Raw genomic sequence first — 27,572 nt, forward strand, 5'->3', positions numbered from 1 at the left:
GGCAGATCACAGTGCGTCTGCAGCACTGAGCCAGTACATCTGCACGCGGTGTCATAACTTGGCGCGCCGGTGTATTTTCATCTATTGAAGTGCCCTGCGCACGCCGGCTCATGCATCGATGTGTCGGCCGCCGACACACGCGTCAGTACGGCGGTGTCTTCGGCACTCCAGCGCACTGAATAAAGGTCACGTCGCTTCGGCTGATTTATCAACACTCCCAGCCGTGCTTCAGCTGCGATGGGCCCAGCGCCTCTAGTGCGCGTGTCAATGCTTCGGCTGAAGCTGACTAAATCCTTTGGCGCCAGAACGGTTTGATGTTTCAGCGCCGTGGCAATAGCCTCTGACTCAGGCTATGTTTTTGGGGCGCTGTCTCTCAGCAGAGCGGCTGCGAGAGCATCCTTCCCCCAGTCTCTACTCGATGGGTCCCGTAAGAAAAAGGAGGGTGACCGAGGAGACAGACGAATATAGCAGTCAGCTGTGAGAAGGGGGAGGGGAATGCCCCGAGATGTAAATAAAATCTCGCAAGGGCAAGGCTCATGAAGAGGCTTTTTTTTTTTTTTTTTTTTTTTAAAGATGAGATCTGTTGATGCAGCTTTTTTTTTTTTTTTATGTTATTTATCAGTTAATGTGAGAAGTAGAGAGCTCCATGCACTCTGTTGCACGGAAAAATTTAGACTGAGGTACCTCAGGCAGAGCGAGAGATATACAGGAGGGAGTGCCTAGCTGAAAGACTTAACCATACTTAGAGAGCTCCGCCACCTAGTGGCATGGAGGACGTACCCAGACAGCATGGCTAATTCAGCTGCTTATCTACGAGAAAATATTAAAAATCAAAACCAAGCAACTGTCAAACCAACAAAATTACTGCTAGCAACATCTTTACAAAGTGAGCAGTCTTCCTGATAATTCATACAATGCAGTGCTGCACTTTTTCCATAACGTCTGCATATCAGTACCCTAGGCCGTAAAAGTCAGGGCCTAACATTGGTTGCCATCTGAATCCAATTCCCCATTTCTCCTCCTACCCCCATTGTTGAAGCAGAGAGCAATGCTGCAGATGCATCAAAATCATGTATGCTAATTTATTTTATTTTATTTAAAGGCTTTTTTATACCGATATTAGTGGGTACATCATATCTGTTTACATCAAACGGTAGATGCAAAATACAATGAACAGGGAAGGGGGAGGGGACATGGTTAAGGGTAATAATCCCCATGCCTTCTTTTAAAGGTAGCAACTGCTGCTCCATGCTGCTTACTCCCCATGCGCCCTTTTCTTAATTTTCAACTCTAGACTTTAGGGATCCACGGTGTTTATTCCATGATTTAATTTGTTTATTGCTTTAGTCTTCACACCACCTCTTCTGGAAGGGCATTCCAGGCATCTACCACCCTCTCCGTGAATATTTCCTGACATTCATTCTAAATTTTCCCCCCTGAAGTTTCATATCATGACCCCTAGTTATACTGATTTCTTTCCAATGGAAAAAATTTGAAATTCGAGCATAAAAACCTTTGAGGTATCTGAATGGTATACATATTCAGATCCTTCAGCCTCTCATAAGTCTTCTGGTACAGACCACACACCATTTTGGTAGCCCTTCTCTGGACCACCTCCATCCTGTCTCTGTCTCCTTTGAGATATGGTCTCCAGACCTGAACACAGCACTCCAGGTGAGGCCTCACCAAGGACCTATACAAGGGCATTATCACTTTTTTTTTTTTTTTTTAACTGGTTATTCCTCTCTATGCAGCCCAGAATTCTTCTGGCGTTAGCTATCATCTTGTCACACTGCTTTTCCACCTTCAGATTTCCATACACTATCACCTGAAGGTCTCCCTCCCAATATGTACACATTAGTCGTCCCCCCCCCATTACATACAAACTCTTTTGGATTACTGCACCTGCACTTCTTGGCATTTAATCCCAGCTGCTGCCTCTGACTTCTTCCAGCTTTCTTAAATCACTTTTCATTCTCTCTATGCCTTCAGGCTTGCCCACTCTGTTGCAAATCTTAATATCATCCACAAATAGACAAACCTTACCTTCTATTCCTTCTGCAATGTCACTCAAAGATGTTGAACAGAACCAGTCTCAAAACTGCTCCCTCTGTCACTCCACTTAACATGGCTCTCTCTTCAGAGCATGTTCCATTTGCCATTACACCCTGTCTCCCGCCAGTCAACCAGTTTGTAGTCCACTTCACCACCTTGGCGCAGAGTCCCAAACTTCGCATTTTATTCACAAGCCTCCTATACGGGAAGCTGAAATCCAAGTAAATCACATCTAGTGATCTTCAATTAAATTCTCTAGTCCTCCAATCAAAAAAATTTGATTTGTCTGACAGGACCTTCCCCTGGTGAATCCATGCTACCTTCGGTCCAGCAACCCAGATTGTAGATATTTCGCAATCCTTTCCTTCACAGAGTCGCCATTAATTTTCCCACCACTGAGGTGAGGCTAACTGGCCTGTAGTTTCCAGCCTCCTCTCTGCTACCACTCTTGTGAAGCGGGACCACCATCGCTCTTCGCTAACCCACAGCACTACTCCCGTTTCCAGGGATGTATCGAACAGCTCTTTCAGCAAACCCGCCAGAACATCTGAGCTCCTTCAGTATCTTGGGATATATCTCATCCAGCCCCATGGACTTGTCCACTTTCAGTTTTCCTAACTCTTCCCATACATTCTCTTCTGTAAACAGTATCGTCTACTCCACCCCCATCTTCAGGCTTCTCAACCAGCAACAGTCCTTCCCCAGGGCTTTTTGTGAATACAGAGCTGAAGTATTTGTTTAATATGTCTGACATTTCCTAGACTCCACACATTACTCCTATCACCTTTCAATTTCATCAAGCCCAGGATGCTGGGCTTGATGGACCCTTGGTCTGACCCAGTATGGCATTTTCTTATGTTATGTTCTTAAGTTCTGGCCTCCCTTCTTTCTCTGATATATCCGAAAAATGGTTTTGTCACCTCATGTTCCCTCTTTGGCAATCCTTCCCTCCACTTGACCTTTTACTTTCCTGATTTCTTACTTCACCTCCCTCAGATTCACCAGATATTCTTCCATGTTCCTTTTTTTTGGGATCATCCTTTATACTTCCTGAACGCTGTTCTTTTTGCCTTTATTATTTCAGCCACTTCCTTTGAGAACCAGATCGTTTTTTTTTTTTTCCTCTTACTTTTGTTTACGTTTCTAACAGATTTGTCTTTGCAATAGCTTTTGTGATTTGGCCCATTTTTGCCTCACCCATTTTCTCCCAGTTTTCTAGTCCATATTTTTGAAATTCAAACTAGGGTCTTCATATGGCTTCTCTGTATCTTATTTGCAATATCAAACCATACCATCTGATGATCACTTGTGCTCAAGTGGGCACCTAGGCAAATAGACATCACCTCCATTTGTGAGCACTGGGTTGAGTATCACACCCTCCTCCTCATGAGTTCAATTACAATTCGTTTGAGCAGAGCCCCTTGAAGGGCATCCACTATCTCTCTCCTTCTTATAGATACTTCATGCAATATCCTATCAGCCATATGAAAGATTTCTCAGGGTTGGCAGCTAGATTGGAGAAGCAGGAGTCTTCAGGCAGATTTGTGACAGACAAATGTGCAAATATGATAAGGGCAATAAAAGATGGGGGCTTCCAGGGAAACAGCTGCTTTGTAGATTTGCTGCATCTGGCAATGAGGGATGCCCTAAGGCTGTGGGTCCAAGGAACACAGGATTCCAGTCCTGAGAGGTGTTAAGGAAATTAGCAGGGTATTTTGATCAAAGCATGAAGGGTGGGGGCAGCTTCGCCTCGGAGAAGCGAGGAGAGTTTGGGATGCCTTATGACTCAGAATCAACATCAAGAAATATTTCTTGACAGAGGGTGGTGGATGCCTGGAATGCCCTTTTGGAAGAGGTGGTAAGGATGAAAACAGTAAATTCAAAAGGGCATGGGATAAACGCTGGAATCCTAAATGAAGATACTGAAAATGAAAAAGAGGTGCATTGGAGTAACCTGAACAGAGTGGCAATTACTACTCCTAGTAGTAATTGCCACTCTGTTCAGGCAACAGAAGGCATGGGGTAACTGCACGGATCAGCAGTTATATAGTAATATTGTAACAGGGGCAGAAAAAGACCAAGTGGTCCATCCAGTCTGCCCAGCAAATTTCTTATGGTAGCAACTGCCGCTCTGTGCAGGTTTCCCCCCCAAGTCTTATGTTAAGGGTAGTAATATTTACAATCAAAACTAGGCAACTGCTAAACCCATAATTACTGCTAGCAACATTTTTTTCTTTTTACAGGGTGAGCTGCCTTCTTGATTCAGACAATGCTACTTGAATGTGCTTTGCTTTTGGACTTGGCAGTAGAAGCAGACCTACATTTTTTCCCCACGTATCTGGCCCTCAGACCATAAAAATCAGGGCCCAGCATTAGCTATTCCACTCCCCCCCCCCCCCCCCAAATCAATGCAGACAGCGATGTTGTAGTTAAAATCATGAAAGCTAATTGGTTAAGGGTAGTAATCCTCATGCCGTCTGTTAGGGGGAAATAGTTTCCACTCCATGTAGGTTACCCCCATACATCTTTTCCTTCATTTTTACCTCTAGCAAATATTTAGGGATCCTGTGTATTTATTCCATACCTTTTTAAATTTGTTTACTGTTTGTCTTCACCACCTCTTCCAGAAGAATATTCCAGGTATCCACCACCCTCTCTGTGAAGAAATATTTCCTGTTACTTCTGAGTCATCCCCCCCCCCCTGGAGTTTCATTTCATGACCACTAATTCTGTTTGCTTTCCAAGAGAAATGTTTGAGGATTGTGCATCATTAAAAACTTTCAGGTATTTGAAGGTCTGTATCATATCTCCTGCCCTGCACCTCCTCTTTTCTGGGGTATACATATTTAGATCCTTCAGCCTCTTCATAAGTCTTCCAATTCAAACCCCACACCATTTTGGTCACCCTTCTCTGGACTACTTCCGTCCTGTCTCTATCCTTTTCAAGATACGGGCTACAGAATTGAACATAGTACTCCAAGGTGAGACCTCACCAAGGATCTGTACTACCCATGAACAACTTGCTGGACAGACCAATCCCCTCAGATATTACTAAATATATGCTTATTCAATAATCCTTTTCCATTTCAAGCAGTCACTTTACTATAACGCTAAACACCTCCATTGATCTTTTACTATTGTAAAGACTATTTTGATTCTTGGACCTATCATACAATTTCAAGCACCCAATTAATTTACATCTCCTGTTATATTTACTTCAAATTACATATATTTGTATCGTTATATATCCTCCACCATTTAAGTACGTCCCCAATGTATTATTTGATGTTAATTGTATACTGGTTTTAATTTATATCCGTCTTGTTCCATTCTAAATTGTTTGGATTGTAAAGCTTGTTGCTGAATTATTGTTCATTGTAAACCGAGGTGATGTTTTCTAACGTGCCGCGGTATATAAAAAATTCTTAAATAAATAAATTTGATTTTAATCTGCCATTATTTATGTTACTATTTATAAGCATCCAATTAAAGATTTCCATCTGATGCTGCAGAGGTTATTAGAGCTGCAGACACCCCTTTATGATCTGTCTCTGGAAATAGAGGTGTGGGATTGTTCCTCTGGGGCATCATGACTGACTAATGAGGCAGTTGAAAAAACCTGAAGCCCTTCAAGGATACCACAGAGAATCGGAGTTCCTGAAGCACCACCCTGTGCAGGGTCATCCCCATAGTAAATATTCTGGAGGAAAAAAGTTAGAGGTTTCTGTGAGCAAGAGGGAACAGAAGTTGTTGCAGTTGGTGGACTCCTTGCAGCAGCAGATGCAGGTAAGACAAAGCTCTGTCAGAAAACTACACATACATATCACACTTTGTGATCCATGGGTGAAAGGGAGTCCTCCCCTCCAGTTCCAGCCTCACAAACATGAAGGAGATAGTGTGTGTGTGAAGAGGAGCACCAGAGGCATAGTGGGGATGTAGCGCAGGAAAATGTGGCCACCCCGGAGTAGTGCAGACACAAACGTCACCCTATTAACTAGCACTTCCTCCCCCACCTCATTATGCAAAAGTCACGTTACCTCCACAGACATCTCTCCTGACACAGGCAAAAGCTAAAGCAGCTGGCAAGAGAGACCCTCATCCTACCCAGCAAAGGAGAACCCCAGCAGAAATGTCTGCGACACATTATCTAACAGAGGCCATCAAGGACATGGACACAGATGTGCTGGCATATTAGACACAAGGCCATGGTCTGGCCAGACCTGGCCAAGATGGCTCAGCATTATCTTTCCTACCCAATGTGAACGTGTCTTCTCAATGGCAGGGGACATTGTGAGCCCTCATCGCTCAATGCTGGCACCAGAGTTGATGGAAAAGCTGGTCATTTTGAAAACCAATCTGCCTTTGCTGGTTTTCCAGAACTTCCATGTTAGTGGCAAGACGACTGCAAGCACCTTGGGGGTTTTGCCGCCATAAACCAGATGTCTTGTTGCCACTGCTTTCTTGCTATACCCCTCATGCTACATCTTGGGGGTCCTTCTGCCACTCAGCCTTGCTGCCATATCCAGTCTTTATACTTTGGGGGCCTTGCTGCCATACACTACTTCACTTTGGGTGGCTGCTTTACACCTCTTATGTTTTAGAGTCTTCAGGTCACTTTTAGTGCTGCTTTGTCCCTCTATCAATGCCTCAGTTTATTTGCCTACAGAGGATCATTCCGCGTTCCCCAAACCAAAACCACTCACTACCTAACTTTCAGAGACCGAGCCTTTTCCACAGCCGGTCCTTCATTATGGAATTCTATCCCTCCGGATCTGAGACAAGAACCATGCCTACAGACTTTTAGAAAAAGGCTTAAGACTTGGCTATTTAAACAAGCCTTCCCAGATCCGAACTAAATGATAGCAATGTTATAAGAGATAGCAAACTATACAAGAGACCTCACATTATAATGTAAATAATGTAATCCTTACTGTTCAGCTCTCTTATTCTAATTTCTCTTCCCAGTTTAAGACCCTTGTTGTAATGTAACTTTTGATCTCCTTGCACTTGTTTCGTTTCTTGTTCTCACCCCTTGTTGTATGTAAACCAGCATGATGTGATTTCTAATCATGAATGCCGGTATAGAAAAACGCTAAATAAATAAAATTTCTTCTGCGCCATCATTGCTGCTTTGTTCCCTCTTCATAGTACCTCAGGATATTCATGCCTCCCCTCATGCAGTCTTTGGGGGTTCATGCCACTGTTATTAGTGCCCTCTTTTGAAGCCTTGGGGTGCTCAATACTCAATGTTGCTTTGCTCTAATGGTGCCTTGGAGAGCTCCTGTCACTGCTGGTACCCTTTTTCCACTTTAAAGTTCCTTAGGCTATTCATGCCACTTTGCCACAGTCTTGGTGCCTTGGAGTTCTTCCCCCTTCTAATGTTGTCTACCCATAAATTTCATTAGAATGGATTAGAAAACCCCAATTTTGAAGCTCAAAATAGGCTGCATTGCTTTCCCTATTGACTTTAATGGGAAACAGAAAAAAAGTGTTTATTTTCCCTTTGAAACTAATGAAGTGAATGGAGGTAACCTATGAAATAAAACCAAAATAAAAATGTTGCCTCTGCACATGCCTATTCATTAGAAGGATAGGAAAATCTAGGGGGAAGGAGGAGGAGGAGCAGTGGGCAAAATAAAAAGAAAATAAGGGCAACTATTTTATTTAAAAAAAATGTATATCCTACATCTAGATCCAAAGTTAAGATGGGCAATTTTCAGAAAGCTGCAGTACATGAGCAAAATATTTTCTGCCTACGTAAATCCCTTGGAAAATTTCACTCTGGGCTCCTAACTTTAGAGTGCTTTGCATGGAAGCTGGGAAAATAAGACCACCATACACAAACAATTTGAAAGTTAGTACTAAATGTAGAGAATACCTTTCTAACATGATAATCTCCGTAGAAAATACCTTGCCAATAATTTCTCACTTCAAAACGCTCAGCCAGTTTTCCTTTGCAGCTATTATGGTAGCTAAGATTGCCTTAGCTAGCAAAAAGCCTGTTGACTTCAGCGCTCTGAATGACCACTTCTCTTTCCATTTGATAGCAGGCTGAATTAGCCATGCTGTCTGGGAGCGTCGACGCAACCGGAGTAGGCGGAGTTTCTCCCAGGTAGTGAGTTAACTGAGGAAGACGGTCTAACAAAGCCGTGAGGAGACAAAACAAGGAAAAGTCGAAAGTCCTTCAGAAATCTCTATTAATTGCATGCCCCAGAAATCTATTAATATCAAGCAATTAAAGAGATTTCTGAAGGACTTTCAGCTATTCCTTGTTTTGTCTCCTCACAGTTTTTAACTCTGTGCATTTTTTCCTCCTCAGTCTCTTTTTCCGCGAGCCAATAGCAAGCAAGGCTTTTTCTCTCTACCTCCTCGTCTCACATTTTGTGATATTTTCGAATATTTTTTGATCACAATTTTTCTGGCAGTGATGGCTCCCAAGCCATCAGGTTTTAAATACTGCCAATGTGGCAAAATTATGTCCATAACAGATGGATCAAGCTTTCAACATCCAAGCTGTTAAGACAAGAGCTTGTAGGCTCGCATGGCGTAACCTGCCATGATTCTGATTTATGAGAATGGGCGCTGTGCCCAGGCGAACTGGCTCTCTGATCGAAAGATCGAGAAGTATGGGAAACCATTCTTGCCGAGGCCAGTACGGGGTTTTGAGAATCATTGACCCTCTGTCCTGTTGTAGCTTCACGAGAGTCTTGGCTATGAGCGGAATCGGAGGATACGCGTATAGAAGCCCTGTGTTCCAGGGGCGAGCAAAGGCGTCCCTGGGGAACATTTGTTGATGGCTATGGAGGGAGCAAAACTTTTCCACTTTGTGGTTCATCCTAGACGCAAAAAGGTCGATGGTTGGGCGACCTCAGCGTTGAAATATTTTGCTCGCTACACAGGGATCCAGAGACCATTCGTGTGGGTGGAAACGGCGACTGAGACTGTCCGCTAGGACATTTTGTATGCCTGCGAGGTAAGTGGCCCCGAGACTCATGGAGTGTGCTAGGGCCCAGGCCCAAATCTGTACTGCTTCTTGACACAGGAGATAGGAGCCTGTGCCTCCTTGTTTGTTTATGTACCACATTGCGACTGTGTTGTCTGTATCAATACAGTCTTGTGTGAGAGGCAGTCCTTGAAGGCATAAAGGGCATATCTTATCGCTCGAAGTTCTAAAAAGATTTGACAATTTTTTTCGAGCAGGATCCATGTACCTTGAGTCTGAAGGTAGTTGACGTGGGCTCTCCATCCCAAGTTGGATGCATCTGTGGTTAGAGTTACTTGAGGAGTCGGCTGTTGGAACGGTAATCCGGTCCACAAAGCCGATTGGTTTGTCTACCATTGAAGTGAAAGACGCAACTGGTTGTTGACTTGAATCAAGGTCGACATAGGCCGAAAGGCTTGCAGCCATTGAGACTTCAGGGTCCATTGAGTCATCCTCATGGCTAGCTTTGCCATAGGTGTTACATGGACTGTGGACGCCATGTGGCCTAGTAAAGTCAGGAATTGATGAGCAGAGGTGAAGTTACGGGTGCTCAAGGAGTTTGCAAGATTCGCTAGATTGTTTGCACAGTCGCTTGGAAGAAAAGCTTTTGCGGCTGTGGTGTCTAGGTCTGCTCCGATGAAAGTAAGAAGTTGAGATGGGTTCAAATGTGATTTCTGATAATTGATTAGAAACCCCAGGGAATGCAAAAGAGATATGGTGTTCCGTAAGGCAGCCAGAGCTCCTTGTTTGGATGGATTCCTGATGAGCCAGTCTAGGTAGGGAAAAACATGAATGCTGTTTTTTCTTATATGTGCCGCCACAACTGCCAGGCATTTTGCGAACAGCCGAGGTGCTGAGGCCAGTCTGAACGGAAGAACTCTGTATTGGAAATGTCTTTCCCACTACAAATCGTAGATACTTTCGATGTTGTGGGGAAATGGGAATGTGAGCATAAGCTTCTTAAAGATCCAGAGAACAGAGCCAATCCCCTCATTGCAATAGGGGAAGAATGGTTCCCAGGGAAACCATACAGAATTTTATTTTTTTTTTAAGAAATTTGTTGTGATTGTGGAGGTCTAGGATGGGTCGAAGACTGCCTGTTTTCTTTGGAATTAGAAAATAATGAGAGTAGAACCCCCTGCCGTATTGAGACTGAGGAACGGTTGCGATAGCCCTGGTAGTCAATAGGGTAGAGAATTCTGATTGTAGTTGAGATGTTACGATGCTATGCGACCACAGAGGAATGGGTGGAGACAACGGGGGTAGCTTTTGAAATTTTAAATGGCACCCCCTGTTCAGGATAACTAACACCCACTGATCCGTGGTGATGAGGCTCCATTGGTGTTGGAAGTAGTGGAGCCGACCTCCGACAGGCAGGTTGGGGGTTGTTGAAAAGGCTGCTGTTCTCTGGTATGGATTTCAAAAAACAGATGCTGGTCCTGTTTGTGGGGGTGGCTGAGTTTAAGCCTACTTTGGTTGATGTGGATGTCCTCTCTGGGATTGACTGAAAGGGCATGTAGAAGAAGTAGGCGGATAGTACCTATGAGGCCAATAGAAGGGCCTTTCAGTGTCACGTCTTGCAGGTTTACATATTGAGGATGGTTGGTCTGATGGCAGCTTAGACAGCTGGCGGAGTGTCTCGTGATAATCTTTGCTTAAAGAGACAGTAGCTTGGATTTTCTCTCCGAAGAGGTTGTCTCCTGTACATGAGATCTGAGGCCTTCAGCCAACCCCATCTACATGCACAAATACCTGTAGCTGATAGATGGGCCACTGTTTCAAAAGAATCATATGCAGCCCTTACTTCATGTTTCTCTGATTCTAGCCCTTTGACAATAAGAGCGTTGAGTGCTACTTGTTGTGGGAGGGTATCAGCTATATCTTGTACTTGTTTCCATACGTTCCTTTGATACTGTGTCCTATATAACTGATATGCAGCTATACAGGACACAAGCATGGATCCTTGGAATACTTTCCTCCCTATAGAATCTAGAAATCTATGTTCCTTTCTTGGAGGAACAGATGAATGTGGCTTCTGCTTCCTTGCTTTTTTCTGGGCATATTCATCAACAAATGAATGATGTGGCAACTGTGGTTATTGAAAACCTGGTGTATGTTGAACCAGGTATGTTGCATGTCCGTTCTCCTATTGACAGCGGGCACAGAACAGGATGCTCCCATAGGCAATGCTGAAGCTCTAAAAGGACTTAGTGGATGGGTATCGCCATGACCTCTTTTGATGCATCTACAAACTGTAGTACTTCAAGTGTACTATGTTGGTATCCTCTTCAGCCAGCAATTCAAAGGGGATGGTATCAGCCATTTCCTTTATGAAATGTTGGAAAGATAGGTCCTCTGGTGGGGATTTCCTTCTTTGGAGAAGGTTCAGATGAGAGGTCATCAGTATCAGTGTCAGTATTAACATCCTCCCAAGGATGGAGCTGAGGCTGGAAATGGGATCCAGAATGATGTAAGGGATCCTGTGGAAGAGGATGTTTTTCTCATCGATGCAGAATAGATGGTTGTGTTGGAATCTGTTTTGGCATCATTGGAGGAAGAAAAGAGACGGGGAACCGAAAGGTATAGATAGCATCGATGGGAACCAATGGGCGGAATCCCCTGATGGACCAGGCAGTAAGGGCATCTATGGACCCGGGAATGGCACTGAGGGCTTCGATGGAAAGCGGGGTTTTCTAAGCATGATGGTCCTGGAGTGTGAGAGTCATCTTCGGATGAGCCTGGTATAGGTATTACTGGAACAGTCGGTAACTGCTTTGGTATGGATGGCGCTGATGGAGGCATCGGGAAACCCAATGGTATCTGTGCCGGTGCTGGAAGAGCACAGAGTAAGGCATCGATCTTTGTCAGGAGAGGAGCAAATATGGTCGGCTCCGGTATTGGTGCCGATGGTGGCATCAGTGTCGATGGAAGTTTGAAATTTTGCCAAGCTTCGGTGACTGCCTGCTGAATCATTGAAGTCACTTCTTCTCTGGAAACTGGGACTGGGTCCTCTGTCACAGAAGAAAGTAAGACTGGCGCTGCTGGCACTTCCACAGCAGAGTGTGGTGGCACAGCCTCTGACAGTGTCACCGGTGGAGAGCGCCCCTGTGCCTCAGATACAGAGAGGCATGGTAGCTCTTGTACCTGGACCTGCTTTTTCATCGGTTTGAGATCCCTCGAAGCCGATGAGGACACAAATGGCTCCGAAGGAACGGAATCTGAATGGTGCCGATGGCGATTTCTCGATGATCTTTGCTGGAGACCGAAGAGGACGCTATAGAAAATCCAGATGGGGTCGGTGACGGACGGTCATCAACCTTTTTACCTCTATGTTTTTCAACAGAGGGAGGCATTATCTTCAATGACGATGCCAAAGATGATGATGGAGTGATCTTTTTGAAAAGTTCCTCCATTTTATCCAGTCGGGCACGCCTGCCCTTCGGTGTCATCTGGGCGCAGGTGGAACATGCGTGGACATCATGGCCTGATCCCAGGCAGAGAACACAAATCTCATGTGGGTCTGTAATCAACATTGTCCGGGGCCAATTTGGCCATTTTTTTTAAAGCCTGTTGGCCATTATTGAAACTTTCAGGCTGGGTAACGGTCGATGGCTCACGGACAGTGAAAAAGAGTATCTGGAATCAACGTAAAAAGAATCCAAAGAGTACTCACCAAACGGGATGTCGAAGGGAGACCTGAGAGGAAGATTTTGTGACAGAATTCTTATTATTAGAAGTAACATTCCGTGAGGAAAATCAGTTAGAAGATCTCACAGAGCTCCTTCAACGCGAGGCTAAAAGCAGCGCGGAAAAAAAAAAAAAAAGAGACTGAAGGGAGACCCCTGTGGCTGCAGGGATCATGGCATGCTGGCATGCTCAGTGGGCTCAGTGTGCCAGCCAAAAGTTTCTAGAAACTTTGACAGAAGTTTTCCGTGAGAGGGCTCCATCGATGTCACCCATATGTGAGGACTATCATCCTGCTTGTCCTGGGATAACATGCGGGGCATCATGGCCAGCCCAAATGGGAGAGCCTGAAACTGGAAATGCTGACCCAGTACCATGAACCTCAGGAATCGCTGGTGATTCGGATGAATGGGGATATGTAGATAGATCTCCATCAGATCCAAAGAAGCCAGGAACTAATCCTTGCGCACCGCTGCGATTACCAACTGCAGAGTATCCATCCGAAACCTCGGGAGCTTTAGCATCACATTTACCAGGTTTAAATCCAGAATGGGGTGAAAAGCGCCTTCTTTCTTTAGAAATATTAAGTAGACGGAATAACGACCTCTGCCTCGTTCTCTCTGCAGAACGGGCACCACCGCTCCTAAGGCCCATAACCTGCCTAATGTCCCCTGGACTGCCCAATGCTTTTCCAATGACCCGCAGGGGGAAACTAGAAACAAGTCACAAATGGGCCAAGAAAATTCTAATGCATAACAGTCTCTTATTACGCTTGATCTTGGTCCATTCTCCATAAAATTGTGCTAGACGACCCCCTATAAAAGGAACAGTGGAGTGTACCAGCCTCGCCTCATTGTGAGGATTTGGCTCCAGCATCCCCATTATTGGTCAATGGCCATTCAGAGCTTCCTCTGCCTCGAAAGGACGGCCCACAGGACTGACCTCGAGAAGAGAACTGCTTTTGTGAGGCTGGGGCTCCTCTCACCTTACACGACCTCCTAATATCCCGAAAACACAATCTTACCCTTAGGCTTATCCTCAGGCAACCTATGCATCTTATTCTCACCCAGGTCCTTCATCAAGTGCTCCATATCCTCACCAAACAAGAGATGCCCTTAAAAAGCAGAGAGCCTAAATGAGACTTAGACGCAACATCCGCCAAGTTGCGTAACCACAATAACCGCCTGGCTGAAACTGCGGAGCCCACAATACGGGAGGAAGTTCTGGCTAAATCATACAAGACATCCGCCACGTAAACAACCGATGCCTCCAAGCACTCTGCCTTATTTGCTTCAACACCCAAATTTGCCTGCCTGTCCTGAAGCTGTTGAACCCAGCACAGGGAAGCCCTTTGCATGAAGATGGAGCAGATAGCCACCCACAGAGTCAAGGGCCGATACCTAAAAAATCCTTTTGAGCTGAATTTCCAACTTCCAGTCTTGAACTTACTTCTATGCCGCAAAACCTGCAACAGGGATAGTAGTCTTCTTTGTGACCGCCGAAACAGCATCCACCTTTAGAAGGGAAAAGAGCTCCAACTTCTGTTCTGGTAAGGGATAGAGCTTAGCCATCGCCCTTCCCCTTCTCAAGCCAGAGTCGGGCACTCCCCATTCTCGATCCACCATCTTTTTCACCCACTTATGACAGGGAAAAGCTCGTGGGGAAGCCCGAAGCCCATCCAGAACCAGATCTGCACCTTCCATATCTGAGTCATCCTGTGGGAGTTTCAGCCCTAGATCTTCCAAAACCTAAGGAATCAAAGGGCCTAACTCCTTTCTTCCGGAACAAGAGGAGCACTGTAGGGTCATCACCCTCCAAGACTGGAAGATTATCTAAATCATCTCCATGAGATAATCAGTCATCTGAATAAATAGCCTATACTGCGACAAGACTTCCTGCATCCCAAGGTTCCCCTGAGACCCAACTGAGTCATCCAGTCTGCCTCAGCAAAACCAGGACACTGCAAACGCTGTCCCAAGAGAGGGTTCCGTCAGGATTGCTCAAGGCCCTGGAGTGCCTCTCTGACCCCCTAGAGAGTGAGACTGGCTATCCAAACCTGCCTGATGAGCTAAATATGCCTCATGCAGCAGGAAAACAAAATCAGCAGAAAAGGACCAAGCCCCCCCCCCCCCCCCCCCTCTTCTACCGTGATCAGGTGGGCCAGAGAAAGATGCGGAGGCAAATCTCCCCCATTGCCTGTATGAACAGACCGCACTGCCAGGAGAGCCAAAATGCCCGTTCCCGCATCGGAGGCTTGCTGCAGTCCGCACATCGGCGCTTTACAGAAACCCTCGGGGGAGAGCCTGAACGATGGTTCCTGCCTCTCGCAGTCGCTGGAGCCTCCGATGGACCCTCTCCCCCACCAAAATGCAGGCTGCACAAACTAAAGCGGCTGAGCCGCGTCGATCCTGCACCACATGCGCGGCAAACAGAGCTACAAACCATGCTGAAACCGGCGAGAAGAGCCCCCTGCCAAGCCCCGAGCCAACGCGTGCAAAAAAATGGAGCCTGCACACAGCTACAAACAGGGACCGGAGGGAGAGAGACACCTGTGAGACAGCCTTACCTTTTTTTTTTCTTAAAATTTTAAAACTCTGGTCAGCCTCTCCTCTGCAAAGAACATGGAGCTGTCCAGCTCAGGTTCAGCAGAAAGAAATAAGGAGAGACTAAAACCAGAAATTAAGGCAAGCTGATGAAGAAAAAAAAAAAAAAAGATACCAGCCACCCTGAGCCTACAGCTGCCTGAACAGCTTCATGAAGAGGAGGATCTGGACCACCAGATTTACACGCCATGGATTAAAGGAGTGAGCATACAAAAAAGGTCACCAACCTCCAGCTTGTCCTCCTCAACCAAACAGGGATGGATCCACCAGGACCCAAACACCCCTGGAGACAGGTCAATACTGAGGAACTGCAGGTGGCACCAGGGATTATGAAGCAGTGTCAGTGAAACTTTCTCTGTCTCCATCTGCTGGCAGGAATGAATAAACCCAGGAGTCTGGACTGATCTAGGTATGTACAAGGGAAGGAGATAATGTGCACAGAGAGGCAGTTACTATCCTTAACAGAAGGCATGGGGAGGGGGGGGGGGGGGTGTAACCTGAATAGAGCAGCAATTACTATCCTTATCAAAAGGCATGGGGATAATATGCATAGAGCAGCAGTTACTATCCTTAACAAAAGGCATGGGGGTAACCTGCATGAATGATTATCATAGGGACTATTTAAAACTCAATTTTAGTCCACGTAAAGGTGTAAAGAAGATTCTTAAGAGCATGGAGAGTGGGGAAGGGGACATAGGAAAGAATGGCCCAGATTTTGGGATCCTACCTTGGCAGCTTTGTTCTCTATTAGCTTCCGCAGTTGCTCCTCTTCAGTGAGTTTTTCTGTCAGTTGGCTGATCTTGTTCTAAAAGAAAATTTAGAAGCCTGTTACAAGTTGCTTAAAAAGTCTTAAAGTACATTGGTGAAGACTGTCCTTCACTAGGATTTGTAAGTCCATTTTAATGAGAAATCAGAGGTCACCACATTGTATCGTCACTGGCAGCTAACAGATATGAAAGGGTTCTCCAGCTTCTAGAAGAGAAGACAGGGATTATGGCAGATAAAATCTGGAGTAGATGGAATAGGTAAATAGGAAATGGCTATTTACCCTTTCAAATACTAGGACTAGGGGACACCATTTAACAGCAGACTTAGAACAAATTGGAGTGGTGTTTTTTTTCCTCAATGCACAATTTATTAAAACATCTATACACTATCTACAATTCTAAGCTGTTTCCACTTAAAAACATTCATAATCAAAACAAAAGCTCAAATGAAACAAAACAAACATAACACAAAGAACTTCAAGAACTGCAAAACGTTAGCCTATAACTATTACATGCTTTAAATCAAGTAAGTTACAAAATCTATCAGAGAACATGGTCAAGGCATCTAGAATTGTGGAGTTTAAAAAGGGTTTGAACAAGTTCCTGGAGGGGAAGTCCATAAATCATTAGCCACCAGGTAGATTTGGGGAAAGCCATTTCTTACCCCTTGCAGTGAGCAACAAGGAATGTCCAACTTCTTACTGACAGCAACTGAGAGGGAGTTTTCCCATATCCTTAGCAGTAACTCCATAAGCAAACAGAATCTTAGGAATTATTAGGAAGGGAATGGTGAATAAAAAAGGACGTCATAATGCCTCTGTCGCTCTATGTTGAGACTGTACCTTGAATACTGTGTACAATTCTGGTCACCGTATCTCAAGAAAGATAGTTGCGATGGAGAAGGTACAGAGAAGGGAGACCAAAATGATAAGGGGGATGGAACTGCTCCCCTATGAAGAAAGACTAAAGAGGTTAGGGCTGTTCAGCTTGGAGAAGAGACAGCTGAGGGGGATATGATAGAGGTCTTTAAAATCATGAGAGGTCTAGAACGGGTAAATGTGACTTGGTCATTTACTCTTTCGGATAATAGAAGGACTAGGGAGCACTCCATGAAGTTAGCATGCAGCACATTTAAAACTAATCTGAGAAAATTCTCACTCACCGCCCAATTAAACTCTGGAATTTATTGCCAGGGGATGTGGTTAGTGCAGTTACTGTAGCTGGGTTTAAAAAAAAGGTTTGGATATATTCTTGGAGAAGTCCATTACCTGCTATTAATCAAGTTGACTTAGAAAATAGCCACTGCTATTACCTGCATTAGTAGCATGGGATAGTAACATATATATTAACATAGTAATGATGGCAGAAAAAGACCAAAATGGTCCATCTAGTCTGCCCAGCAAGCTTCTCAAGATAGTAACTACCGGTCCATGCAGGTTACTCCCAAGCTTTATTTATTCCTATCCTCTAGCCTTTAAGGATCCACAGTATTTATCCTAATCCCCCTTGAAATCCTTCACAGTTTTAGTCTTCACCACTTCCTCCAGAAGGGCATTCCAGGCATCCACCACCCTCTCTCCATGAAGAAATATTTCCTGACATTGGTTCTAAGTCTCCTTCCCTGGAGTTTCAAATCGTGACCCCTAGTTCTACCAAATTGTTTCCAATGGAAAGATTTGTTGATGACCATGCATCATTAAATCCTTTCAAGTATCTGAAGGTCTGTATCATATCACCCCTGCTCCTCCTCCTCCTCCAGGGTATAGTCAGGTTCTTCAACCTCTCCTCATAAGTCATTTGATGGAGACCACCCACCATTTTGGTCACCCTTCTCTGGACCTCCTCCATCCTGTGTCTCCTTTGAGATACAGTCTCCAGAACTGAACAGTACTCCAGATGAGGCATCACCAAGGACCTGAACAAGTGGGTTATGACTTCCCTTTTCTTACTAGATATTCCTCTCTATATACAGCCTAGCATTCTTCTGGCTTTGGCTTTTGCCGTGTCAAATTGCTTTGTCAACTTCAGGTCGTTCTACAATAACACCCCAAGGTCTCTCTCCTGTTCCATGAACATCAACCCTTCACCCCTCAACACATATAGTTCTTTCAGATTACTATACCTCGAATGCATGACACTGCACTTCTTGGCATTGAATCCCAGCTGCCATATCTTCGACCACTCTTCCAGCTTCCTTAAATCCCATCTCATTCTCTCTACTCCTTCCGGCATGTCCACTCTGTTGCAGATTTTAGTATCATCCGCAAATAGACAAACTTTACCTTCTATCCCTTCCACAATGTCGCTCACGAAGATGAACAGAACCGGTCCCAACACCGATCCCTGTGGTACGCCACTTAACACCATTATCTCTTCAGAGTAGGTTCTATTTACCATCACCTGTTGTCTTCTATCCATCAACCAGTTTGTAATCCACGCCATCACCTTGGAGATGATTCCCAAGCTTCTCACTTTATGAGTCTTCTATGTGGGACTGTATCAAAAGCTTTGCTAAAATCCAAGTAAATTACATCGAGCGCTCTTCCCTGATCCAGTTCTCTAGTCACCCAATCAAAGAAATCAATTAGATTTGTCTGACACGACCTTCCCCTGGTGAATCCATGCTGCTTCTGATTGAGCAACCCACCGGATTGTAGATAGTTCACTATCCTTTCTTTCAGCAGAGTCTCCCTTAATTTTCTCACCACCAAGGTAATGCTAACCGGCCTGTAGTTTCCAGCCTCTTTTCTGCTCCCACTCTTGTGAAGCAGGACCACCACCGCTCTTCTCCAATCACTAGACACTTTTCCAGGGATCTATTGAACAGGTCACACAGTGGACCTGTCAGCTTATCTCTGAGTTCCCTCAGTATTCAGGGGTGAACCTCATCAGGCCCTATGGCTTTGTCCACTTTCTGTAAATGGAGTTTTGTCTACTCCACCCCCTTCTACAGTCTTGATAACAAGTGACTGTCCTTCTCCAGGGTCTTCCTTAGTGAACACTGAATTGAAGTATTTAATATTTCTGCTAATTCTTACTCTCTCCACCCATTGATCCTCATCACCTTTCAATTTCACTATACCACTATGACCTTTCTCCTTTCTCTGATGTATCTGAAAAATGTTTTGTCACCTCGCTTTATCTCCTTGGCAATCCTCTCTTCTGCCTGACTTTTTGCTTTCTTGATTACTTTTTTCATCTCCATGAGTTTCGTCAGATAATCCTGTGTTCCACTTTTTGGGATCCTTTATATTTCTTAAAAGCTGCTTCTTTTGCTTTTATCAAAACTAAATTGATGATACCCGAAAAATAGCAGGAAAACCTAGATTCAAGACAAAATAAAAATATTCCGCTATGAGAACAGGCTCTTGTTATATGTGGTGAGTGATCATCATACAGCACCCTTGCAACTGGTGGCTTATTTGTGTAAGCCTTTACGAGCACTGGGGCTTTATAATCATAGGTCACGTTCTTAAGTGTTCGTATGAGCGCTTTGATGATTGATATATTCCCCTTTTTTTGGGGTAGTAGGGGCTATATAACATGCACTAATCTTTGAATGGATTGTCGACAATACAGTAATGCTTGAATCTTCCCACTTATCTGAGTGAGTTGTGACAATGCAGCGATGCTTGAACCTTCCGACACTGCAATGTTTCGAAGTAACTTTTTACTTCTTCAGGGAACCCAAGGCTGGAAGCTGCAATGGATATGTCTGTGCAAAAAAGATAATATAAAAGCCTTTCATAACAGCATTCAGCTTGTAAGATAACATGGCTACGAGAGGTGGAACACTTACTATTTGAAAAAAGTGCTGTCAATTTACTGTCAGGAAATCATAAGTCAGGAAAACAAGTCAAAATTATTTCAGATTGTTCTTTTATGTTGAAAGATGTGGTACTCACTTTTTGGTGCCTCAAGCTACCTGTCAACATTCCTTCCCGAAATTGACAATGGACTTTGAAAAAGATGCCGTTTTTTAAAGGGAACCCCATTGACTGGGAAGATTGACAACCAGATATGACGGGGGTAGTCATACCAAATAAGGTTAATGATGTTTCATATGGTGGCCATTTTGGAAAAGGGCCGCCTAATGCAAGGAAGTTACAGCAATGAAAGCTAGAAGGAAAATCATACCAAATATGGGAAATGACGTGTAGTGCGGCCCTCTTGTACGCTGGGATATACCATGGCATTTAAATCAAAGAATACCATTCCACTCATTTAATTCATCGTGTTCTCAGACTTTAATCGAAAGATCCATTGATTCTCTTTTATATTGAGTACAGATATCCTATCGCCACCACGTCTGGAAAGAGGAACGTGCTCAAGGATAATCCACTTGAAATCTTCAAATTTGTGGGAATATTCTATACAATGTTGGACAGTGGGAGCCTTATCTTGGTTATTGATGCAGCTTTGATGCTCTGTCAAACAGATCCGTATCTTGGACACCTTGAAGGCCTTTTTGATGGAACTGGCCCTACTAATCAAATGTTGAAGTATGGCTGATTTATTATCCCTACCAATACCTTGAAAATGTTCTCTGAGCCATGTCAAGACCAAAATGGAAGCACTTTGAAATGACAGTACTTCCTCAGGATGCAGAAAACTGAGGAACCTACACTGATGCTTCCAGATGGGAATTTGTAAGTAAACAAAAATTTCTGGGGACAAATCCCCTAGAAAAGGGAGGGTGCTAGCACAGCTTCTACACAGGTTCCCCCACCAGGTTTTAAGGCTTCAGCTCAGGATGAGAAATGGTTGGAAATAACCTGCAGGTTACAAGAAGAATGGTGGCTGATCCTGCCGAAACAGCCATCGCTGAAAAGGAAATAAAACAGTCACCAGCGCTGAACTCAACTGCCACTGCAAGCAGTAAAAACTTGTGGTGCCAAACTTGGGCACCTTTGTGGGTTCCTCCAAAGAATTAATGTATCAGACGAAGCCAGGACAGTAGCAGCCAGCCACGAAGAAGCTGCACTCTATTATATGCAGTAAGAAGCAGGGAATCCGCAGGTCAGATGACGAGGAGGATACTGTCTTGCAGGCAGGTCCTACTCCTACACGGTTCAAAGATGCTGCCCCCACTTTGCTTCAGCAGAAGCAGCTGACTTCCACACCTCTCTATTTTTAGCTTTAATTAACCAGAGACACGTGACAGAGGATGAGAGGAGGAAGGCAACTTTAAAAAGAAGCTCCTCCAGAGCCAAGCAAAGAAGAGCTGCCATCCTCTAAGCTCTATCAAACCCCCTTCTGGTTCTTGGAGCATTTCACAGAGCTTGCTTAACTGTTAAGTATCAGAAGACTAACCTGTAGTTCACTGTCAAAGCGGGAAAGGGTGACAAATGCAGAACTGCCCAAAAAATTCTCCACCAGGCTGGGCCAAGTCCAATGTCTAGAAGTCAAGTTCTGCTGCATCAGACCAGTACCTCTTGCCATCTGCTTGAGAGAGACAATGCTGGCTTTGTGCTGGAGCTGTACTATGGTAACCAGTGATGTCACAGAAAGAGGTGTATCCTGTGTCTCCATCTGCTAGTAGGGAAAGATAACCTGTCTTGGGTTCTCACTTTTAGGTAGCTCTAGGCGAGTGAATTGTTAATAAGGAGTTCCCTTACTGATTACTATCTCTCTTAGAACCCCATGTCATAAGTTTAACCCATCATACTCAGAAATCAGACAAGAGATTCTTTAAAAGAATATGCTGATTTATTACACGAGGAAAAAATCTTACACATCAAGTCTTATCTTAGAAACAGAAAGGAAAATTGGTTCTTACCTGCTACTTTTCGTTCCTGTAATATCACAGATCAGTCCAGACCAGTGGGTTATGCACGCCCACCAGCACATGGAGGCAGAGAACAAAACTTCGAGGCACTGCTATACAGCAAGTGTGCCACCTGCAGCTCCTCAGTATTGATACCCAAGCCAAGATACAATAGACAAACTTATAAAAAAAAGGAATACTCATAAGAGCGAACCAGAAAACAAACTCAAGGGTTGGATTCCTCTGAACCTGGAACCCCAGTTACGGACCTTAGCCCATAACATTCAAATGAATAAGGAATATCCCTTAGAAACTTCTTATATACAGTGACTAAGTACCAGGCAAGTCAGTCTTTGAGCAGTTCTATCAGGGCGGGCCTCTGGACTGATCTGTGGTATTACAGGAACGAAATTTAGCAGGTAAGACCCAATTTTCCTTTCTTGAACATATCCAGATCAGTCCAGACAAGTGGGATGTACCAAAGCCTCACTACACTGGGCAGGAACCCAAAAGACCTGCTCACAGAATGCTTTCCCCAAAAACCGCGCTCTCCAGTGCCCATACATCCAGACAGTAATGTCTTGTAAAGATATGCATAGAGGACCAGTCTGAGGCCGTACATATTTCTTCAGGCGATACCAGCTGACACTCCACCCAGGAAGTCACCTGTGCTCTAGTAGAATGTGCTTTTAAACCCGCCAGAATGTAGGATGAACAAATGGTCTTCTTCAACCAGCAAGCCAAGGCTGCCTTTGACGCCTTCTCACCTTTCTTCGGATCCCCAAACACAAAAAGATGGTCTAACTTTTGAAATTAATTAGTGACTTAAATAACTGATCAAGACCCGGCGAACATCCAACAGGTGAAGGTCTCTACCAGATGATGAATCTAGAGACCAATCTGAAAACCAGGCAACTCCATGGATTGATTCACATGGAAGGCACCCAGTACTCAAATTGAGAGTCATCTCAGAAATCTTGAATTCCCAACAACTGAGAATGCCATTTTCCAAGAAATGTATAACAATACTCATGTAATTCATGCCATTCTTTATCTAGAAACTTATGAACTAAATATGTTGGAACACTAAGTCCTACCTCATCCATGCCTAGCTTAGCCTTGCTATTCAGATATAAGACTATTATGTTATGTACTTATATTTTATTTAAAATAAAAGCTTATATTAGTTGTAGTATCAGCCTGGTGAGTAAGTTAATTCAGTTTTAAAAGAAAAGCCACTGTTTTTTCTATTTTCCAAACTTTCAATCCTTGAGAATGTATCATAGTTGGGCTTCTTGAACTCTGGGATACGTGCCAAATCTAGGCAGTTTGCCAACCATTTTCCCTGAGTTGAGATAAGCTCTCTGGAAATATACGATTGTGCCAAGTGGCAGATTGTAAGGAACCTTTGTATCTCCTGATAGGACGTGTGTGTGTTAAGATTTAAATTATAGCCCAGGTGCGAGGAACTTGTTTGCACTGCCCTATGCTTTACCAGAGGTAAGGGGCTCTTGGACACTTTTGGAGACCCTAGGGACACATCCTGATCCAAACCCATGTGTCTGGACTGGTGTAAGGCGAGGATAACATGAAAGGTTACAAGTACTAGTGGAAAAGCAGTCATCTATGCAGCTGGGTCTGTCTGGCAGTCTAAGGAGGAGCAGATATTTAGGCAAACAGCCATGCTAGTATTGGTAGTTATATAGATAATTACATGGCCTTGTGGTTAGGCATAGAAAGGGTGGGGTGCTGGTTTTGAATTAGGTGGGGGATCTTGTATGTTCACCTGCCAAAGATGATTGAATATAAATTACAACTGACCATGGACAAGAACAGATATCTTAGACGTGGTCAAGTTCTATGGCTGGCAGCTAGACTATAGCCCTAGCAGCAGTGTGAACAGAACTGAGCAGACTGGATAATCTTTTCTGTTATCCTCTATGTTACTATGTCTATCAGTTTAAAAACCATAAAGCAGAGTTTGCTTACATGTAACAGGTGTTCAGAGGACAGCAGGATATTAGTCCTCACACATGGGTGACATCAGATGGAGCCCTGACACAGAAAACTTATGTAAAGTCTCTAGAACTTTGACTTGGCACACTGAGCATGTCCAGCATGCCCTAAACTATGTGGGGGTCCCTCTCTAATCTTATAACAGAATTATATATAAATGAAAATTAGGAGACACCCAACTCCACCGGGTGGCAGGCGGGTTTCATGAGGGCTAACATCTTGCTGTCCTTGGAGGACATCTGTTACAGGTAAGCAACTCTGTTTTCTCTGAGGACAAACAGGATGGTAGTCCTCACACATGGGTGAATCTCTAACTACAGGCTGCTCCCCAACACAAAGAAGACCAAAAGACACCCAACCAGGTGCCAAAAGGCACATGGGCAGCACTGTTGGTAACAGAGCCTGAATCAAACAACGGGCCCTACCTAGGCAGGGAGAGTTAGGAATCTCTGAGGTGTAGAACCCAAGGACAGACTGGCCAAACTTACTGTCACATCGCCCATCCCTATCCAGACAATAGGGCGATGTGAATGTGTGGAAAGAACTCCACGTGGCAGTCTTGCAGATCTCCCCCCATGGGAACTGCTTGCAAGTGGGCCACCAACACTGCCATGGCTCTAACTGAATGAGCCTTGACATGACCCTCAAGATGCAGTCCCACCTGGGCATAACAGAAGGAGATGCAATCTGCTAACCAACTGGATAGTGTCCATTTGGCAAATGCAGCACCCAATCTATTCCTATCAAAAGAAATAAAAAGTTGGGTGGACTGTTTATGGGCTTCTGTCTGCTCAAGGTAGAAGACTAAGGCTCACTTGCAGTCCAAACTATGCACTGCTCATTCACTTTGGTGCAATAGGGGCCTGGGAAAGAATGCTGGCAGGACAATGGTCTGGTGAGGGCATCCAAGGCTGGTTTGCTGTCTGACCTGTAGAGGGAGCATAACCAAGGCACCTTCCTGTTGCAAAGGGACACGTATAGATCTACATCCGTGGTCCCCCAGAGATGGAATATAGGAAAATTGGTTCTTACCTGCTAATTTTCGTTCCTGTAGTACCACAGATCAGTCCAGACAGTGGGTTGAGCCTCCTGTCCAGCAGATGGAGACAGAGAAAACCAAAGGGTATCCTATATCAGGACAGAGCCTACCCTGCATCCCTTCAGTATAAACGTTATCAAAGCAGATAAAGATAACCCGCATAAGATCAAGCAAAACAAGTAACTCAACTGTCTACTTCAAGATATGCATACATTCATATCTAATGTTCATTGTATTTATTGAATTTTATTAAGTTATTGTTTTTTGATTCAATCTCTGTCATACGGTTATGAATTTAAATGTAACTGGTTGTTATTAAGTAAACCGGAGTGAAGGCAATGTCAGCTATACCTCGGTATATAAACAAATGCTAAATATAAATAAATAAATAAATAGAACAATTCAAAACACTAAACAAGTGCTCTTACATATATATTCATATCCATCTAGTAGATGCTTTCGGTGCCTTAAAGTTCTGATAGGAAGCAGATAGATCCAAAATGCTGTGAAGAAACAAGAAAAAAAAAAAAAAAAAAAACTTTGAGCGGATGTAGCAACAGTACACGGGTGGGAGTCTGGACTGATCCGTGGTACTACAGGAACGAAAATTAGCAGGTAAGAACCAATTTTCCTTTCCCTGTACGTACCTGGATCAGTCCAGACAATGGGATGTACCAAAGCTTCCCTAAACAGGCTGGGACAGAGACAGTCCCGTTCGAAGCACCTGCCTTCTGAAGGAGCCAATGACTGGCACCTGCACATCGAGGCGATAATGACGAGCAAAAGTATGCATAGACTTCCAAGTAGCCGCTCTGCAAATTTTCTGCGGAGAGACAGACTGACTCTCCACCCAAGTAGCAGCTTGTGAACGCAAGGAGTGGGTCTTTAAGCCCTCCGGAACCGACAGGCCCCAACAGATATACACCAGCGCAATCGCCTCCTTTAGCCAGCGAGCAAACGTAGCCTTAGAAGCCTTGTTTCCCCTATTCAGACCACTCCATAAGAAAAAGATGATCAGAGACTCGAAACTCGTTTGTAACTTGTAAATATTGCAGTAGTACTCTTTTTACATCAAGGCGTCGCAGGTCACCACCAGGCGTGTTTGCAATGTCCTCAGGAGAAAAGGCAGGGAGCTCCACTGACTGACGTGAAAGGATGACACAACCTTCAGTAAGAACGACAGTACCATCTTAAGGGAGACCCCCTGAATCCGAAAAACAGAGAAAAGGCTCACTACAAGACAACACTTGGAGCTCAGACACCCTCCTGGCGGAGCAAATAGAAACAAGGAAAACTGTCTTGTTAGATCCTTAAGCGTGGCCCATCTGAGGGGTTCAAAGGGTGCCTCGCAAAGAACACGAAGCACCCAGTTAAGGCTCCACAAGGGGCAAGTAGCCCGGACAGGCGGATTTAAATGTTTGGCCCCTTTGAGGAATTGAATGACATCTGGATGAGACGCTACTGCGTAACCATCGATACTGCCCAAGAGGGACCCAAGAGCGGAAACCTGAACCCGTAAGGAGTTGAAAGACAAACCCTTGGAAAGGCCATTCTGTAGAAAGGAGAGGACCTGGGATACCGGAGCCTTGCGTGCAGGCACTCCGGACTCAGAGCACAGACTCTCGAAGACTCTCCAAACCCGAACGTAAGAGAGAGAGGTAGAAGGCTTACGGGCTCGCATCAGTGTAGATATAACTTCATCTTTGTACCCCTTCTTTCTTAGTCACCACCGTTCAAAAGCCAGGCCGCTAGACAAAAGCGATCCGCCTGATCGAAAAATACGGGACCCTGATGAAGAAGGCGTGGAAAATGGCCGAGCCGGAGAGAACCGTCCGTCGTGAGGGTCACCAGATCCACGTACCACGGCCTGCGGGGCCACTCGGGAACCACAAGAATTACAGGTCCCAGATGAAGTTCTATTCTTCTGAGTACCATTCCCACCAGAGGCCACGGGGGAAACACATAAAGGAGAACATCGTGAGGCCAGGGAAGAACCAGGGCGTCTACTCCTTCCGAGCAGTGCTCCCTCCTGCGGCTGAAGAATCTGGGGACTTTGGCATTGCTCAGAGTAGCCACTGGGTCTAGGTAGGGGGGACCCCACCTGCGGGCGATCAGATCCATTGCTCCGGACAACTCCCACTCTCCTGGGGCTAGACGCTGACGACTTGAGGAAGTCTGCTTGAACATTCTCCTTCCCTGCAATGTGGGAAGCGCTCCAGGTGATGCTCCGCCCAAGTGAATAACTTGCTGGCCTCCAGAGCCACCAGGCGACTTCTGGTGCCCCCTTGCCAATTGATATAGGCTACCGTGGTGGCACTGTCCAAGAGTATCCGCACTGCCTTGCGACGGATCATAGGGAGAAAGACCTTGAGTGCCAGACGGACCGCTCGGGCCTCCAGGCGATTGATGTGCCAGCGGGACTGGACTGGGGACCAGGATCCCTGCGTAGACTGAGTTTGACACACTGCTCCCCAACCGGAGAGGCTGGCATCCGTCGTCACAATGATCCACTGAGGAGTCTGTAGAGGCATCCCCTTCAGGAGGTGGGCGAGCGAGAGCCACCACTGCACGTCGGCGATGGTAGAGCCGGAGAGCGGGAGGGGCGTCCGAAACTGTTCCAACACTGGCTTCCAGCAGGACAGCAAAGCTTTCTGTAATG

The 27,572-nt window shown here is 44.9% G+C and overlaps 1 protein-coding gene across 3 annotated transcripts in view; it reads right to left on the reverse strand.

The window, feature by feature from the left end:
- The window catches only part of CEP57L1 (centrosomal protein 57 like 1), a 146,873-nt gene that overhangs the window by 54,947 nt on the left and 64,354 nt on the right, over nucleotides 1–27,572 (reverse strand). For all 3 annotated transcript variants that reach the window (XM_029595298.1, XM_029595300.1, XM_029595297.1), the window contains one exon: nucleotides 16,052–16,129. In XM_029595298.1, coding sequence (XP_029451158.1) covers nucleotides 16,052–16,129 — 78 coding nt within the window. The remainder of the gene's footprint in view (nucleotides 1–16,051; nucleotides 16,130–27,572) is intronic.

This window comes from Rhinatrema bivittatum, chromosome 3 (genome assembly GCF_901001135.1).
Source record: "Rhinatrema bivittatum chromosome 3, aRhiBiv1.1, whole genome shotgun sequence".
Taxonomy (NCBI): Eukaryota; Metazoa; Chordata; class Amphibia; order Gymnophiona; family Rhinatrematidae; genus Rhinatrema; species Rhinatrema bivittatum.